This window comes from Colius striatus, chromosome 6 (genome assembly GCF_028858725.1).
Source record: "Colius striatus isolate bColStr4 chromosome 6, bColStr4.1.hap1, whole genome shotgun sequence".
NCBI lineage: Eukaryota > Metazoa > Chordata > Aves > Coliiformes > Coliidae > Colius > Colius striatus.
In genome coordinates, this window is record NC_084764.1 from 21,546,481 (window position 1) to 21,565,093 (window position 18,613).

The 18,613-nt window shown below is 51.2% G+C and overlaps 1 protein-coding gene across 1 annotated transcript; it reads right to left on the reverse strand.

Moving 5' to 3' along the window:
• Nucleotides 1-3,828: 3,828 nt before the first annotated feature.
• On the reverse strand, nucleotides 3,829-15,525 carry ISCA2 (iron-sulfur cluster assembly 2). Its single transcript, XM_061998360.1, has 4 exons — nucleotides 15,446-15,525; nucleotides 15,108-15,276; nucleotides 14,848-14,963; nucleotides 3,829-14,650 (listed from the first exon to the last, which is right to left on the reverse strand). Exons 1-4 carry the CDS (start codon nucleotides 15,502-15,504, stop codon nucleotides 14,476-14,478), a joined length of 519 nt encoding a protein of 172 aa, XP_061854344.1. The 5' UTR covers nucleotides 15,505-15,525; the 3' UTR covers nucleotides 3,829-14,475.
• Nucleotides 15,526-18,613: the final 3,088 nt, after the last annotated feature.

Sequence of the window (18,613 nt, forward strand, 5' to 3'; positions counted from 1 at the left end):
TTATTAGAAAAAATAATTGGATGGACTGAAGTGCAGTGCCATTTTACTGAACAGATAAGAAATTTCATATCTGCCCTGACTACGGGCCAAGAGATATGAGCTCTCTGCAGAGCCAGCAGCAGAGGCAATTTCATTTCCACTTCTGCTGACAGGGGAAGAAGTTTGAGGGGCTAAGTACTGCTCTGGTTCACTGCATTAGTGTCACCACAGGGAGGACCTGCCTCTTTCCAGCATAGCAATGCTCTGAAGAGCTTGGCCAGGGAGGCATCGTGACCCCAGAGAGCCCTGAGCAGTGCCCAAGCAGCACAGCTGGCTGGCATCTGACTGGAAGCACAGCATGGGGGCTCAGGGTACTGTGACAGTCTCATCCTCCTGCTCAGCACCTGGAGACCAAGGGGATCCTGAGCACCCTGTACCTCATCGACTGTGTTCCTTCATCACAAGTGCAAGACACCCAGACTGATAAAGAAAATCAAAGCAAAACTGAAGCCATCGTGGCACACGGGTCTGTTTAAAGTGGCAACATCTTGGCTGTCACCCTGTGTCAAGTGTAGCACAGCTATGAAGTCTTTGGTGCCTCATCTTCATTAGAGGTATCACCTAAGTTCCTCAGGACCCCTGCTTTCTGGCTGTCTTGCTGACACTGGGCTAAGCCCAACAGGCTGTGTCACAGCACAGTCAGCTCTTGGAGATGAGCTGGGACACAATGCCCATCACGGCAGGGACACATGTGCTTGAGCTTCTCTATCCTCAGCAGTGAAAGTACCCAGTGAGTCTATAAACTCACTAAGGTAGGCTGGATGTCCCTCATCTCACAAAGAGAGTAAAGAGGCTGTTGAGGAAAGAAAGACTGCCAAGCAGTCCTGGCAGCCAACAGGGCAAAGCTCAAGTGGCGAGTATTTGGGCAGCTCTCCAACTCTGCCACCAAAGCTGGAGCAGATGAGCATGGAGGTATGAAGAAATGGCATTAAGAGGAGCCTGTGCTAATGCTGAAACCAGCAAAGTTATTAATTGCCATCAACATGATGAGCCAGAGTGGGATGCTGCACTATGCTGAGGGAAATGGACTCGGGCTGAGGCAGCAAAGTCAGGAGGAGCTATAAATGACAGTGAATGTGAAGTTTCTCCTTGAACACAGGATCCTCAATGTGCAAAAAGCCAGGGGACAGTGGAAGGGGAGACATGTGGGGCACTGAGGATCAGGCTGCTAGTTCTGTGATGGCATGAACACCTTGCACACAGATGGTGCCATCAGCCCTCACAACTTCATTCCTAAGCCATTGCAGCTTAGGAATCACAGAATCACAGAATCTTAAGGGTTGGAAGCCACCTCAAAAGATCATCTAGTCCAACCTCCCTGGCAGAGCAGGACCACCTAGAGTAGGTCACACGGGAAGTCCTTGAGATCCAGCACTTACAGGCACATTTCCATGAGCTGCAAACAAATGCTTTTCATGCATCTTCATATGGTTTTCAATACTTTCAAAAGAAAATAATTTCCAGCTTGTCAGGGCATAAGCTGGGACTGTGTGACGAGGGGGCATTGGCAGTGCTGCATCATGGCAACCCACACGAAGGAAAGGGAAGTGGTTGGCGAAGGTGGCACATCCTTGGGAACCAGAAGCACCTGCAATGGGGCCAGCAGCAGGTGGCAAAGAGCAGCAGGTTCACGTGGTGCTGCTTCTAGGCACATGAAATACCTAAGAACAGACCAGTTCCTAATGGATGCACAAAATGGAAGATGTTAAGCATCCTCTGCATACTGAGAGACTTTTAGGGAGCATCCCCTCACACGACCTTGCACAAGGCTTAGGGATGAGCCAAGGATGGAGGGCAGCGTGGCGATAAACTTCTTGCTGCCATCAGCCAGGACGAGGCATTGTTGCTCAAGGGAGGAACCCAGGGAGAATTCACCTCTCTTACAAAACTGATGCTGAGTTTTTAAATCAATAGCTTCACCTTCTAAAATGTTCCAGAAGAGCCTGTAACGATTTTTAATCTATTCTAAATGTCAGAACAAACAGCATTTTCTTCCGACAAGCTTTGGAGAAAGCGGCACTGGGAGCCAGGCCAGCAGCTGTTCTGCCTCTCCATCCCTCTGCTCCAGCTTACACAGCTGCCACAGCAGCCACCTCTGACTGATCCATGGTCCCTGGCTATGGCAAGGGACCTGGGCCCAGGCTGTGGGCAAGAGCCAGCTTTATTTCTTGAGCTATTTTCACTAAAGCAGAAACAACTACAGAAAGACCTGTGCCTCCTAATGAAGCTTTATCTCTGTCTCTTACTGCTGCTTAGTTGGGAGCAGCCAAGCCCCCAGGGGATGTTTCAGCCACCACAGAAGGGAAGAATGTTAACCCTGAAGCCTGCTTTCCCTGGCAGCTCTCAGGGCTGAGAGGTCCTCAGGGCACATGTCATCCTCCCATTGCCTTCTGGCAGCCACTGGTTTGGGAGCGCTGGTGTCAACCTGTTGCAGCAACCAAGGCATTCCCAGGAGTGAACTGCTTCAGAGGAGACACTTTCAGCAGTGCTCTGGTCCCTCTGGGGATTGGCAGCTAGCTTGGTCCACATCTGCTGCTTGCTTTTTTCTCTCCTACCTTTGCAGAAGCATTTTCCACACACTTCCTCCACCAAATGTCTCCTTCCCTCCTCCAGGCTGCGGCAGCACATGTGGTGAAGATGGAAAAATGCTGAATTCATGGAAACAAGGAGGGTGTGGAGTCTCCTTCTCTGGAAGCCTTCAAAACCCACCTAGACAAGCTCCTGTGTGGCCTGAGCTAGGTGGACTTGCTGTAGCAGGGGGGCTGGTCTAGGTGACCTCTAAAGGTCCCTTCCAACCCTACCATTCCATGATTCTATGAAATAGGTTAGAGACTCTCAAGGTCTCCTGGTATGCCAGAACAGACTCTTGAGATCAGCAAGCATTAAACTATTTAAGCCATGAAATGGCTCAGGAGGTCCTGCTTGGTACTGGCTTTGGTCACCCGCCTGCCTCAAGGGTGTGTCTTGCAAAGGTCTGCTTTCGTGAACTCAAAACAAGCCCAGAGAGCCCAGCCCTGCCTGATGTGGGCGGTTGTGCAACCTCCTCACATGTGTCCATAGCCTCTATAACCTGCTGAGGGCATGGGATGGGAACTGGGGAGGAAGGTGTGTGGTCCAGAGCTGTCGTGCAGCTGCTGCCCGGCACGGAGGTGCCATGTGAGACTGGAGGGCTCAGTGTACAATGCCATGCCGCCTTGTAAATGACAATCTCCTCTTGACATCCAATCTTGCTGCTAAAAAGCATGCTGAAAAGCATGCAGGGCCACTGTGTTCTGTGCCCATGCCTTCTTGTCTCTCTCCCATCAGGAAATGGGGCATTCGGGCTCTGCAAGGATCCCTGTTGGCTAATATGATGATGCCAAAAACCTCCGTGTTTCTCTTCCCCGCATCTCACGAGCCACTGAGAGGTGGCTCTGGCTTATGTCTAGCTCCTCTCTCCACTATCATACACCAAAATTGGTCAGGGCCCCTGTTCTCGTCCCTGTGGCAGAGCCGTGGCTTGAGCCAAAGGCACATTAGCCTGTGGACACCTGTGCCGTGCTTTCCCCCTTGGGCAGAGAGGTGCTGGCAGGATCCAGGCTGAGGCAAGACCAGCCGTGAGGAGCCACTCTGACACAAGCAGGACCTGCCCAGCCTGCACTGAGCACCCCCAGTCAGCTGTCCAGGCTCTGCCCAGCTCCAATGTGCTTTGGCTGCCTGGGTTGTGCCCAGGAGCATATGAAACATTTTTGGCACATCCCGAGCTTGTTTCAAAACGCAGCTGTCAGGACACCAAACTTTTCAGTCACATTTGTTAGCAAGTTTTGTCTGAAAATGTATGGGATAATTTTTTCTTGAAAATGTCAAAACATTTTGTTTAGACATTTTCCAAATGAAGCAGTTTGGCTGTCTTTCAATGTGACAGCTCTATCTCATAGCTGACCCAGCTTTTAAAATGTGGTTTGGTTTGTGGGGTTTTTTAAATGCTAAACAATTGGGGCTTGAATTGCCATTTTTATTTTATTTTCTGAAAGGGCCCACCAAACTGAATAGACAGGTCTCCCCTTTCTCCTGTCTGTGTGTGGAGTGAGGGGAGTGGTTAGCAGATGGTTAAATTCATTCTCCCCTTGGTGCTGAGGGTGCAGGGAACTCTTTTGAGCCTCTCCTCTCCTTGCTGAGGCACTGCTTTGTGTACCAGTACTCCCCTCCATCACTTGGCCCACCTGTCCTCCCCTGGAGTTTTACTCCAGTGCCCCATTCCCTCATCCTAGGAATAAAACACTGCTTTCAAAGCTTCCTGTGACTCTCCTGCCACCACCGTGTGTTTTCCATTAAAGCCAAAGATTGATTTCTGGCTTCATTGATTGACAATGAAACAAGGGAGGGAAAATGGAGCAGGCTGTGGAAGAGACATGATGCAGGAGGAGAGAACACAAAATCAGGGGTGGCATCTGTTTGGTATGGGCAGGGCAGGGATTGTGTGAGGATGACTCTGGGGTGCACACAGTCCCCCCCCAAACCTGCAGAGCCCCTGCAGGCTACACGCTCCTACTGCACCCTCAAGCCCTGGCCTGGCCAGGGGCAAACTGGGGCAGCCTCCAGCAGAAGCATCAGGATGCTTGTCTTCTCCTCCCACCTCACGGCTGGCCCAGGGTGGGGACAAACCTTCATTTGCCTCCATCGGCTCCCCCACGCAGCTGACACCAGCGATTGCTATGGAAACGTGGGGGGTGCAGAGCAGGGGGAGGCTGCCAGGCCGGGGGGCTCCCACAGCAGGCGGGGGCCCAGAGGGGCTGTGATGTGGTGAGGTTGGGTGCCTCTGCCAGGAGAGCCCGGGGCCATGCCCCAGCATGGAAGCAGAAGACAAGCTGGCTCATCCTCCCCATGCCACTGCCGCCCCGGTGGGTTCAAGGTGCCTACAGAGGATCCGGCGCTTTCCCTCTCTCTGCATCAGCCATGACAGGAGCTTGCAGCACAGAAACATCTCCCTGCCAGCTGGGGACTGTTGCCAGATTTCAGCTCCACCAGCCTTTCTTCCCCGAGCAATGTACAGAGGTTTTTCTTACAAGTGCAGCTCAAAGGCTCTTCTGTTTCACTTTCTTGTGAGGACTATCAAAGCGCTTGTGGAATTTTTTTTCTTTCTTTTTTTTTAATGTTTAGCAGCTTTTAAGAGAGGTCCCAGCACACACAAGAGACTCTCATCAGGCACAGTTCCTGCCTCCCCCTCTGAGCTGCAGAAAGGCAGCAGAGAGAGAAAGTCTCTTAATTAGCGAGCCAGCGCCCCTCTTCCTTTCTCTCCCTGCCCAAGACCCAGCAAAAGGCCATGAGCATCCATCTGGGGCACGAAAATCTGCTTCTGGTGACAATGCCTCCCTTGGCTAGGCACACACATCTCCTGGCAGGCCTGCGAGGCTTTGAGGAAAACACAAAACTGTCTTCTGTGCAGTGACCAAATCGGCTTTATCTACCCTGAGTATGTCTGTAGCCCTCTCTCTTCTTAGCTGTGAATGCAGGCAGAAGCCTGCTGCAGCAAGTGCTCTTATCTCAGTGTTACAGATCATGAGGTGACACCAGCAAAGGCTGTGAGCAAGCTGGTGATGCTAAGACGAAGTTATCTGTGTAGGCAGTCTCTGAAACAGGGCAAGAGCACAGCCTGTACTGGGATTATCAACCAGAAACATATCAGCTCGGCACGTGCATAGGGAGTATGAAGCTTTTGAGGATGATGAGGTTGGTTCTTCCCTCTTTTCCCCCCCACTCTCTTTTACCTGGGGTAAATTCATGCAGAAAAAACCCTTTCCAGTGCTGCTGGTTCTGCCTGGGATGCACATGTGAAGCTGCTGGGGACGAAAATATCCAGCTCTTCAGTGACTTGGCTAACAAAATGGACCCCTAGGGAACCTGGCACCCCAAGGTACCAGCCTGGCTGCAGAGCCTTGAGCCAAGGAGAGGACGCTGCTGCTCAGATCAGGGCTGAGAAGCTTTGGTACCCAGCAGCTGACTCACCATGCTGCCTGAGGCAGGGAAGAAGCAGGAGCAGGCCCAAGGGACAGATAAGTGCTGTCTGCAGCCCTCGTCAGGGAGAGGTGCAGTGCCCCTCATGCTAGTTTGGGAGAGGAGGGAGCCAGAAAAGAGCTGCTCCCTGGCACTTGGCATCCCATTTTTATTCAGAAAGGTGGGTGTTGTTTTGACTCATCCCCAAATCCTGGCTTTGATGTGACAACCTGCGCAGGGAGGTACAAAAGAAAGGAGGGAGATGTAGAAAATGCTTCTTGCCTAAGCTGGGGTTTAGAGTCCTATAATTAACGACTGCAGCTCTCCTAAGAAAGATCCCAGCTGCTTTGCTCTGCAGCTCGCTCTATCAATTTTTCTCTCACACAACTGACACGTACCAAAACTCATTTCTGTGAAGAAGAGAATGAGTAGGTATAAATCAAATGCACCTGGAAAACATGAGCAGATGGAGAGGGGGCTAAGGGAGCACATACTCCAAAGGAAGCCAGACAAATCAGTATCCCTGGGAGGATATGATCAGGCTCTCCTGGTCTTGCAGGGTCATGTGTACCAAGCCCTTCACATCTAAGCATTAGGCGAGGAATTCCAGCAGTGAGACCTCTCTGTGCCCAGCATGGTGTACACTGTGCAAGGTGTGCCCTCATTTTGTCTTGAAACAAACAACTCTCTCAATAAGCTGTCCCGCTGAACAACTTGGTGCTTGGATCAGCCTCAGAGGGCCTAGGACCTCTTTTTCCCCACCAAGCCCCATTTTCGGGGAAGCCCTTCCAGTGGTCTCATTTGCCCTGTAAAATTATCACATCCAGCATGGATGGAGAGGACATCAACTCCCAATGCCCAGCTTATTGTAGAAGAGGGCAACCTCATGGAGCAGAAGCCTATTCAACTCCTTACAACATGAGCCTTTCCTTATTTGGAGAACTAGCCCATGCTCCTACCATGTAACACATTACCAAGGCTCTTTGTGCACCCTGGCTTTTCAGATCTGTTGCCTCTCCTCCAGGCCAGCAGGTGCAGTCTTTGAAAAGCAGGTAATTTTCCTGTTCTCTGGCAGGTTTGGCCTTCATCTCTGAAACTTTGGCACTTTGCTGAGGGTGCATCCCACAGGCTGTTGCCTTCCCGAGCGCAGCCAGAGCAAAGCAGAGCGGCTCAGCGGCTTCACAAATGTGGCACTGCCATGGCTGCATCTCTGGGGCCACCTACCCAGCAAGCACAGGCACGGGCTCGTCTCAGCCCCTGCTTCCCCTTGGGTAACCTGCCTGCTCTTTATTCCTCCAGCCCCTTTTCATGTAGAACTACACCCCATTTCTTCACCAATTCTTGTCTTCTCAGAGGTTCCTGGGTCTTACCAGGTCCTTCTGCCTCTTAGGACATCTGGACAGATTTAGCACCCTCCCACCTTGTGACAGCCATATCTGTCCACAAACCTGTGCTGCTGCAGCGGAGCTGGGAGAGGCTCTACAAATCCCTCCTGTTGCCTTCCACCCCTGAGCATATCCCTGGGCTATTCTCCCGTACCAACCTGTTTTGTCTTCACTCTCTCATAGTGCTGCAGCTCCCTTTGATTTGCAGGCACAATTTTCTCCTGTGTAATTCAGCTCTGCTCTGTGAATTGGCTCTTCACTGGTACATTTTTGCTTAGCTGGAAGAGGATTAAGTAACTTCTTTCACAACAGCAGTCCTATTTCTGGCCTGTGCTTGTTATCTGGGAACACAGGACAGTGGTAGCAGAGGGAAGCATTTCATTAAGAGGCCAAGGGATCTGCCACACAGACCCACTGCTTCCCTTCTCCCCACTAAGCTTTTGCAGGCACTGGTAGACAAAGTTCTGTTAACAATAGCATGGCCCCATTATTTCTGCCTTTGTTACCAAAGGTAGCTACTGAATTCTCTTTTCCAAATGCTATTAGCCCTTCCCTGAGATGTTTCTATATTTAACTTGAATCTTGCAGGTCTGAAGTTTGTGGCAGGCAAGCGTGGGCAGGCAGGCAGGTGCGGGGAGCCACACATGAGGGCCAGAGCACAGTCCCCCTCTCCTGGACACAGCGTGGGATGCTGGTGTGGGGAGCAGGCTCTGTGTGGGGAGTGGGCCCTGCACGCTGCAGAGACCCTGCATGAGGGGCTGTGTTGTTCCCTCAGTTTGTGCCGGCTCAGCTGCCATGGGTATGAGGGGAAGAGCCCAAAGCCTCCCAAGTCATGGCAGTAGGGCTGCAACTGAGTCCAAAGGCAAAGCTCCTTAGGGTTCCAGCCCTGGGCTCCAGCCTGCCATGTCAGCAGGGGTAGCCCAGGCTGGCCCTGCCAGCAGGCCACCATGCAGCAGGTCAGCTCCCCATGGCAGCCAAAGGGCAGCCACTGCCTGGCACCCAGAGAACCTACAGCGAACCTTCCTCCCTACCCTCTGTCATGGTACCTCCCTGAGCCAAGCCAGCCCAGTCCAGCACCAGCAGCACATCCTCCAGCAAACTTCTGCCCAGGCAAACCATGCAGAGTTTATTCCTGTGCTCAGCACCTCAACTCAGGAGGTCCTCACATCTCAGAGACTGTTCCCAGTGTCTTCCCAGAAATAGCCCCCAACCAAACTCTAGCAATGTGTCTAGGCAGTCACTCTTCCAGGGTGAAATGCTGCAAGCTCAGCAATGTACCAGGCTCTATAGTCTTTGTTCTCCCCTTGATGACACAAGAGAACCCAGGCTGACTGTGACAGCTCCTTGTCATGCACAATCAGTGCTGTGGCAGACTACAGCAAGGAAAGCTTGAGCAACACCTACCTCACCTGGCTGACCACATCTGCTTTCATGCTAACTCCTGAGCAGACAGAGCTTTATCATCCTTTGCTTCAGCACCTGCGGAAGGCTAGCAGAGCGGATGTGGAAGGAGAGCTCTACCACACCCTCTCCATGAATAATTCTATTGCATCAGGCTAGAACAGTGCAAGACACAAGCTTTTTCCCCTCAGTAACCAAGATCAGACCATGAATAAGAGGAATTAGCTAAAGGTCAAGCCAGCTAGAACAAGAATAATGAACACAGGCTTAAGGAACAGCTGTGTGCAATTGCTCAAAGTACAGCAGATTCTGTCATTTTTTTTGATTCAGTGGCTATGGGAGGCAGACATGTCAGCAGCGGCCAAGGGCACTTCTGGCTGAGGGGCTGCAAGGCCCATCATACAGCAAATACCTGTTTTTTCTGCCCTGCATCCCCTGCAAACAGATAAGCATCACCTTTGATCTCTGACTCTCTGATGGGCATGACCTCCTGGAGCAGTCTGTGCTGCCCTCCTTGCAAGAAGGTCCCTCACTCCTGAGGTTAACGTGATGTGCCCAGATGCCTCCAGTCTCAGCAGACAAAGGCTACTCCTTGGAGTCTTCGACCCCATAATTAACCTGGGGCCCTGCAGACCAAAAGGAGCTGAGACACATTGACCTTTGGAATCTGTTGGAAACTTCAATTAACTTCAAGGGCCTTTTCTAGGAGCGTTAGTTGACGAAACAAAGAGCTCAGAGAAGTGCTGGAACATTATCATCAAATTGTTCTGAACGTCTCTATTTTTAGAAGGGTAAAGGAGAAAAGAAACTGAAGACAATCCCTCGGAGCCCATACACACAGGATGGCAGCAGCAGTCATAGGCCTCTCTCAGCCCCAAGCCCGAGCCAGAGGAGGAGCAGGGGTGGTGATGATGGTGCTGCTGGTGGTGGTAGCATCTCTCTTTTCCTTTTCTTTTTTGTTTTAATTTTTAAGAGATGAAGTTCCATTTTCACCATCCCCACCCCCATGGTCAGAAAATGAGACCCACAGATAGAGCTGAAGATAATGGCAGGTTGCCATGGAAATGTGCATTTAGTCTCACTGTTTCCATGGCAACTGAAAGACATACCATTCTGTTCCTCTGAAGGATGCCAAAGGTAAATGAGCACTGATTAAAACAGGGGCACAAACTTGGGCTCTAATCAACCACAAAGACTAGGGCCATAAACTCTTATTGCTCAAGCAGGAAATATTAAGAGCTGTGCAAGCGGCGGGTAGGCCAGAGGCAGGAAGCACCGTGCACAGGGCTCCCGCGGGGCCAGGAATCACAGCTGGTAGTAACAGCCCAGCTTGCTGTCAGCAGCAGCCTGGGCTGCCTCACCACTGCCTGCCCGTCCATGCCTGGGTGCTAAACCCACCAGCTACAGTGTCCTGGGCGGGCATCTGCACAAATCCAAGCCAACTGCAGCCTAAACCTGGAAACCACACAGAGCAAACATTCCTCAGAACCCAGCAAGAGCCAAACTGCACCTACATCCTACATCGAGCCCCTAACATTTGGTTTGGGGATTCAAATGGGGATAAGCATTTGATACAGTAGAGGTTGCTGCAGGTTACTCTCGCCAGTGCTGTCTCCATGAATCGTGGCTCACTCTCCAGGCTGGATGAGAGTGGTACCAAACACATCATTAGGCCAAGGTTATCCCTCCCCCTGCTGCCCATCTCCCCAGCAGCTACAGCCCATTCCAGAGAAGCAGGGTGAACGCTGGGTGAGAGCTTTGCCCCACAGGCAAGAGAACAGGCAAGGAGAATAAAGCACCAAAGTGGTGCACATCCTATGATACCCTCTGCCGATGACCTGACTGCTGCGCTTGCTGGCACAGTGTGTGCTTCAGTCCTCAAGCACGTGTTGCAGCAGCTCATCCTGGAAATACAGCATGCCTGCTCTGAATTCAGTGAACTCCTCTGGCCAGTCCCAGCTAACAGTGTGAACAGCAGGTTTATACCACTGGGTTTTTTCCTTCCTGCTGTCAGAGGTTTGAAATGCTTGCAAGGTTTAAGACAGCCTTGATACAAAAGTGTTTGCCTTCACAGTGTAGGATACAGACAAGAGAAGCTTTCTTTTGTGCACTTCTGCCTCCCTGTGACTGCCTCCTCCACCACTCGGTGATTTCTCTGCAGGTGCTGGCTTCAGGCAAGCCCTACGGCAGAAGGAAGGAGGCACCTGAGGGATACTGGCTTCTCACCCCTAGCTGTCTTCCCAGCTCACCACAGGTGGTGCCACAAAGCCCAGCTGGGTGAGCACAGCACTCCCATGCATACCCCTAAACCACAAGAAAAGGGGCATGACAAAAATCACCCATTTCTCTACCACTGCCTGGCTCCACACCAGGACGCAGACTCACAGCTGATGGGCAATGGTAGATACCCAAATGTGAAGAACTGAGTCCCAGGCAGAGGATGTGCTTGTCTTCTACTAACCAGTCCCTGCAGAGCTCCAACGAGCACTCACCAAGGTGAGGATTTCTATTCCATCCTCTTCTACCTGTCTGTAAGGGACATTGGCAATGATGCCCTTTCCCCTTAAGTTTCATCTTAACAGATCTTTCCATAAATATCCTTCTTGATCATTCATTCCTTGTCAGGTGGGTGAACTGAGAGAATCCTCCTTCTTCATGTGGGAGCAGAGAAAGATTTTCCACTGCAGTTTCTCATGTGCCATTAAGCGAAGGCGGCACCTCCAGCTCTGTACTCCTTTTTCTCAGGAGCTCAGTACAAAGGCTCCCACCTACCCTCACCCCACAGACCCCTCACAGGCACACCTTGGAAGCTCCTTGCAGCCCAGGCAGAGCCAAATCCCCTCTCCAATCCTCCACACCCTTCTCTTGGTGCCGCTGGTCTTGCCCCATAGCCTAGAGCAAGGTGCCATCTTTGCCCCCTAAGACTGTTCAGTGTACAATCCTTGACAGGATTCTTTTCTCCCTACCACAGATGCCAGGATCTGGCCCTTTCAGATTACAGAGATAAAATTCACCAAGGGGACTTTCACCCCTCTGTGCTAACACACTCCCTTTTGGCGACTTCCTAACACGGACAGCAGATTTCCACTTCTGATGAAGTGACAAGCTTTTAAAATGTATAGTCAGGAGCACTCTGGAGGTGACAGACAGCCCTTTGCACCCATCCCCTGCTAGGAACTGGAAGGCCAGTAGCTTGGGACAGCAGATTCCAGCTGCTCCCAGGAAGCAGGAGTAGGAGGCCAAGAGCAGCATGTGGTGCAGCTGGAACCTCTCCAGCTCCTAGCAGCTTCTCTGATCTAGAGACCACGCTGCTGCCAATACCAGACCAACTCAGCTCCAGCCTGCCTCCAAAACAGGCAGCAGCAAAGAAACTTTTGCTCTTGCCAAGGTCCTTCACAGAGCAGATCCAACCTCACCCCTGATGGAAGCTGAAACGCCTTGGATGTCCAGCGCAGCAGCTCCCAAGGAGTAAGGGGTCCACCTAGTGCGGTTAGAGCAGTACTGCCAGAGCGGCAGGCAGAGCGCGTGTCCTCATCTCCCGCGCGGTGCTGGGGAGCGAGGGGCGGCACTCCACAGGCACGGCGCTGCCTTGCTTTACTTCATCCGGGCAGAGCAAGGGAAGGCAGGTGGGCCCTGGCTAGCTCAGGCGGACACGGCACGTTTACATTCAGTAAAAGCAGTAATCCCATCTGGAGGCTGTGTGCTTCCCTGGGACAAAGGCAGGCCTCAGAGTAGGGACAGACGCCTCGGGAGCTCCCCAGCACTACTGCTGACCTTCTGTTATTCCCCATAAAAGACGTCAAAAGAGATTTAGCCAAGGTGAGACTGTGTGAAATGGATCATGGGCAAATCTGTACTTTGTGGTTCAGAAAGCAATTCCTCCTGCCAGGCTTCATTGCTTGGTTATGCCAGCTGAAAGAAATTGAGTTCATCTAATGTCTTCTACCTATGCAAACTTTTAGATCTCACACTTTCAAAGGCAGTTCTACCCGACATCACATTCAAGATCTGGGAACGTAAGAGTAGGGCCAAACCATCCTGCAGGGGTTTAGACAAGTCTTTTAATTCCCTCCTTTTACTCTCTTGTGCAAAATGAACTGCTCCATCCTGCTCCCCCCCGGCAGCACCGTAACTAGGTGGACCTTGTTGACTGCAGGAAATGGAAATAACAACAGCTGAACCAAAAGAGTTGCTGCTCCAAATCCCATCCATATGACAAACCACAGCAGATCACACACGAACTCCTGTAACATCTATGGATGAAACTAAAACTAGCATGCTATCAACTCTCTGAGCACTAGAAATCAACAGGCAAATCAATGCTGTGCAGGTGCACAGCTGATTAGTTTAGACAGGCGTTTGGGATGCTTCACAACAAAAATGCCTATGGCAGGGAGCCTTGAAAAGCTCATAGTTTGCCACAAGCGTCTCCTTGAGACCAAAGTCTTGCAGTGCTCGTGCTCCCACACTCACACGAAAGACTCATGTCTTAAGACAATTTGGTTATGATCAGTTAAAACACGAGGGAACAAAAATAGCTTCCCCATCTTTCCTTTTGCCCAGAAGCAGGTGAATCACTTTGATTTAAAAGACATCTAGTGGCAGATAAAAAGCTACAGAAAGCAACTAATCAAAAGGAAGTTATTCAGGAAACTTCCAGATTTCCCATTCCATGAGAGTTACAGAAAGGAAAGGAGATATTTCACTCTTTCATCAAACCAGGTACAAGTTAGATAGACATTAAACAGTGAAGCAAGTTACTGAAAAGATTTTCAGATAACTCAGTCAAAAGGACTGAAGAGCCTTAAGCAGTACTCCTGATTCTGCTCTGCCACCTGAGCTTCCCTTCCTGTTGCCAAGGGAAGGCAGCAGATACACTATGAAACCCGAGAGTTTGCATGACACAAAATTCCTAGTCAAGTTTAGAAAAAGCCTAAAATAGTACTTGGGAGTGGAGAGCTGTATGTTTTATTTATATATATAACTTGGGGTTTTTTTAATAAATTAGCTATTAATTCTTCCCAACTTAATTTTTTAGCTTCACTTACTCTGAATGAGTAAAAACTTTCATCCCAGGGCCTGACAGCAAAACCCCTACACATTTCTGGGACCAAGAGAAGGCTTCTGGTTAAGAGAATAGCAAAGTATCTGGAAAGGCCTCCAGTGAGTTGAGGACTGGAGAGACAGGCACACTGAGAAGTGCATGGCAGAGAGACTCCAAGTCCTACCCAGCTGGAAAACAAGGGATAAGCAACAGTAGCCTGAAAGAACTCAGATTCTACCCACATGGGAATGCATAAGCAATACCAATCCATCTCAAGGACTTTTTTTTTCACTAAGAATGATAAACACACATATATACAGCCAGAGACAAGCAGTGAAGTGGTTTCACATCCAAGACTGGGCAGGCAAGTCAGCACCACCTGGCAGGTGGCTTACAAGGCGCTGAAGATGCTCCCGTGTGTGTGCTCTTGGCTACTTCATGTTTAAGAGAAGGCCAACAAGTCTTGGAGATGGGCTCAGTGCAGAGACACACACAGCTGGAGTCAGGAGTAACTGCTGTGTTACAGGTTAATGGAGACGAGAGGGAGCAGCTGGGAAAAGAATGAGCAAAAAATCCTCTGAAGGCTGTCAGAAAGTATCTGCAGACAGTGTCCACCACCCATGGGAAGTCCAATCAGAACTTGACAGAGAAGGAAGTCCCACATGAGCAACCCTTCTCTGCCTGGGGGTTGCTCACCACCTGGAAGGAGCTGCGAATCAGCTCTTGGCTAAAGTCCACCATGGAGCCTTTCACGAAGGCCAGGCTGTCCACATCCACGACCACACGGGCACCACCTTGTTCAAACACCCTGCAGAGAAGTAGCATATTTAACCATTAGCTGTGCTGCAACCATTAACTTCTCTGCAACAGAGAAGCACAGCCTGAGCACTTATCTCACAGGCTTCCTCCCTTTAGTGTTGGGAACTATCATGTCACATACACCCTTCCTGTCACCTTTTCAAAGAAAACTCACACCAGACCACCACTACACCCTTTTGACCTTGCCTGTCATCAGGATTGATAACTGTGTCCAAGGAAAACTTGTACTGGAATCCAGAGCAGCCACCTCCTTCCACCTGCAGCCTGAGAAACTCTGAGCCTTCTGTGATCTCCAGCAGCCTCTGCAAAGAAGAAAAGGAACAGGACTAAAAGATCTGCTGAACATGCTGCCAAACACCAAAACATCTCCCGTGCACGCCCAGGGCAGGCCAGGCAGTTTGGAAATCACCCCCAGAGACACTCGAGCTGTGTCCCAGGGTCCCTACCTTTACGCAGCTCTCGCTCAGGAAGACCTGTCCTTCGCTGGGCTGACTCTCCGTCGGGCCCGGCTGGGAGAAGGACGATGCCCACCGAAGCCGTCGGCCAATTACAACGGCAGGAGCCGGCGAGAGCCTCGGCAGCGCTAGGCCTCGGCAGAGCGGAGCGGGACAGCAGCTGCCTCAGACCGTGGGGAGGAAAGGGGCAGCTTCAGAGGGGGCCTCGCCACACCTCCGCGGGCCGCCAGCACGGCCTCCCGCCCCCCTCCTCCCGCCCAAGCAGGGCCTCTCAGTGTCCCCCGAGACGCCCCGGGAACGCGCGGGTCACCGCTGCCGCGGAGCGGTACCTGATCCGGCGGCCCGGCGTCAGCCGCCACCAGCACCTCAGCACTCGCGGCGCCGCCATCCTGCCCCCGCCGGCGCCGCGGCGGCCCGCCCCCGCGCACCCATTGGCTGCCGCCCCCGCGCACCCATTGGCTGCCGCCCCCGCCGCTTCCGCTTACGGCCGCCGTGCCGCCCGGCGAGGCGGAAGTGCCGGGCCGGCGGCGGTTGCCGGGGACGCCGCGCCCGGCCCGGCCCGCGGAGCCGCCACCGCCGCTGCGGCTGCGGCCTTGAGCCGTCTGCTGTCGCAAGCGGCCGTGCGCACGGACCGAAATAAACAGAGGTCAAGCAGTGCGGGGCAGTAAAACCAATCACGACGCGTGCTTGCGCCGGTTGAGCTGTGAGCGCTGTGTGTCCTGAGCGGAGCCCGCAGACCCTGAGAGGGATCGAGGTGCCGTCGCAAGCTGAGGAGCAGACGCGGGGCTGGGCTGAAGGGTTTCAGGGGTTTTTTTCCCCAATCATGGCTTGGGCTAAAGGTTTCAGGGTTTTTTTCCCGATCACGGCTTTTCTGGTTTGTTCTTTACCAGGCGGAGGCTCGGCTCAGAAACCCGTGTGGGGGCCGGTTGTCCTTCGGGTGGGTGCTTATGGCCCCGGCGCTGGAAACGTGTGCTCGGCCTCCCGCACCCCCCAGCATCCCTCCGCTCCGCTCCTCGCTGCCCTCCCCTCCCGCTGGGACAGGAGCGCGGCCCCACCGCGCCGGGCAGCCCGGCGGCCTCCCCTGCAGCCGCCCAAGGTAGTTTCCACGGCGGTGTCACTCTCTGCAGATCCCCTGACATGTGACAGCAGTCTGGCTGGTCGCTCAGGGATGCGCCAGCAATTAAAATGCCCTTTCTTCCTCACGTGCTTCGGAGGCGGGAATCTTGTTTCTCACCCCCGGCCAGGTTTCTGGAGAGTCACACACTGGGATGTAGGAGGAAAACCAGTCATCCCAGCACGATGGGGTGATTTAACGTCAGGGGACCTTGGGATCCTGTGACGGTTTGCTTTCTCACTGTCCTGCTCCAAGCAAGGCAATGCTTTTGAAACCACATGTTTTTGCTTATCTGTCCTGCCCAGCATATGTAAATAAAGACTGGTTTGAGCTGCTTACTTTGGCTTGCTCTTGGGTTAACTCTACCTATGTTAGGGTAAGGCCAAGAAAGTATCAGAGGCAGGGTCCCAGGGGGGCTGGTGTTAATGCAGGTACCTGCAACATTGCTGAAGCCTCATCAGGCACATTGGAACAATCAATGCTTAAAAAAAACCAGACTAGGGTGTTTCTCCAGTTATTATCAACGTGGTGTGCCAAAAGCAGATGACTTTGGAAAAGGGGATTAAGAATCCCTGGGAGAAAAGATGAAGGATTATGCCTACTTTCCACATTACACCAGCTTTCCTTCTCTCTCCTGCATATGACCCTTTTCCCCATGTTGTGATTGCGTTCACTGTGAACACTGTCATGGTTTGACATGAAGCTGTTTCTGGTAATGGTTCCCATCTCACTGGGGCTTCCACCATCCTAATGAGGGTGGGGGTGGATGGGGGGCATTGAGCAAGAGACTGTCATGGTGCTTCATTGCTGGCTGGGCAAAACCATGACAAACACCCCAAAAATCGACACTCTTACTTTCTAATTGCACTTTTTTTTTTACCAGTGTTGTCAGAAGTGTGACAAGCACCTTCAAGGCACTTTGCAGTGTTGCTCAGATGGTTACTGCAGACTGAAAGAATGAGAAACAGACTAGCTGGCCTCACAATGGGTTAATTTAATCTAATTAATAATCCACCATTCTGAGGAGTGACTCAGGTGCTGGTGACAATTTTTTTTAGCAGCAAGGAGAGCAGCTACTTCTTTTCACCTCTTTCTCATTGCTGGCCAGTTTTTCCTTCTGACAGTTGTGTGCTATGGTGGTGTTTTCCTCTCTCCCGGACTTACAGTCTAGGTTTTCTTCCTTCCTAGGCTGTGATTTTATCAGTGATCTTGCTCTTGATAGCTTGATGTAAGCCGATTTTAGGTTTGATTGTGTTTAGTTTTCCCCTTCTCATTCTGGTCAGTGGCATCTGGGTTTGAGGAGTTTCTTTCTCTGTCTTTAAGCACACTGTATTGAACAGATTTGTGTGTGAGTTGAATTCTCTAGCTATTTTGCTCTATTCTGCCCTGCAATGTGTATGTGTAAATCATCTTGTATCTGTTTTGGTGGAAAACCGAGCTTGTTTCAGTGTTTCAGACATGGGAGACAATAAAACCTCTGGTGTGGCGCTGAACACTTACAATGCATTTTGAAGTGAATTCTGATGATTTGCAGCAAAAGGAACAGGTTCTGTCTGAAAGAACAGTAAAATTGATTAGTGCCTGTATGTGGATTTTCTTGAGAACACAACTTCTGTACTGGCTGCTGCAGCTGTAGTGCCTGCAGGTGCATCTGTTTACTGAGCTGCAAGTGCAATGCAGAGGGATTTGCATTCATCGGGCATAGGTAGCTCATAAAGCAGAACCTTAGACTTTTTAGTCATGTAATAGAGTTGGTTGGATGACAGAAATGAAGAACTTGAGTATCAGTTCTTGCTGGAAATAATTTGGTTTTCATAGCCTGTTCTCTTGGTGTTTCTGCACTTCAGCATAAACTCCTGGTGTTGTTGGTAATCTGCAAGGAGCCCTGGCTGCAAAATAATGAGCCCAGCCTAAAGTTTAACTGAGTCTGTCTCAAGTATTTTGGTGAAACGTTGGGCTCCAAGGTGACCTGAAGGCCCATCTCTTGTGTCAGATATTAAAAGGGACGTGTGCCTAAAAGCAAGGTCTGTTTGGCCTATGATGTGAGCGGTACCCTGGGAAACCTAAGCTTTAGTGCTGTTATTGCAAAACTGGAATGAAGGGACTGTGTGACACCAGCTGAAAACCTTGAGCAGAAGGTTTTTACTTCTTTCTTGCGTAAAGGCCTTGGCTGTAGTTTTACAAACTTACACTTACTAGGCTTTTTATTAATCCAGTTCTCAGGGGGATGGGTGGGGTGGGTAGAAGAGATGTGTTAATTCTGATCCTAGATTAAATGATTTTTAGTTCAAAGCCTTTGAAATGTTTAGACTTACATGTATGTAGGCACTACATATGCGAAGCAAAGGTGTCTGGTGAGCCATTTCACAGGGAGGCATTCCAG

Bases quoted from the DNA above. Each gene is read 5' to 3' on its own strand.
- ISCA2 (XM_061998360.1), bottom strand. From the start codon at position 15,504: ATGGCGGCGCCGCGAGTGCTGAGGTGCTGGTGGCGGCTGACGCCGGGC. The intron at 14,964-15,107 runs GTAGGGACCCTG...TCTTCTTTGCAG, and splicing joins TGAGCGAGAGCTGCGTAAAG to AGGCTGCTGGAGATCACAGA. The intron at 14,651-14,847 runs GCAAGGTCAAAA...ACTTCTCTGCAG, and splicing joins GTTATCAATCCTGATGACAG to GGTGTTTGAACAAGGTGGTG.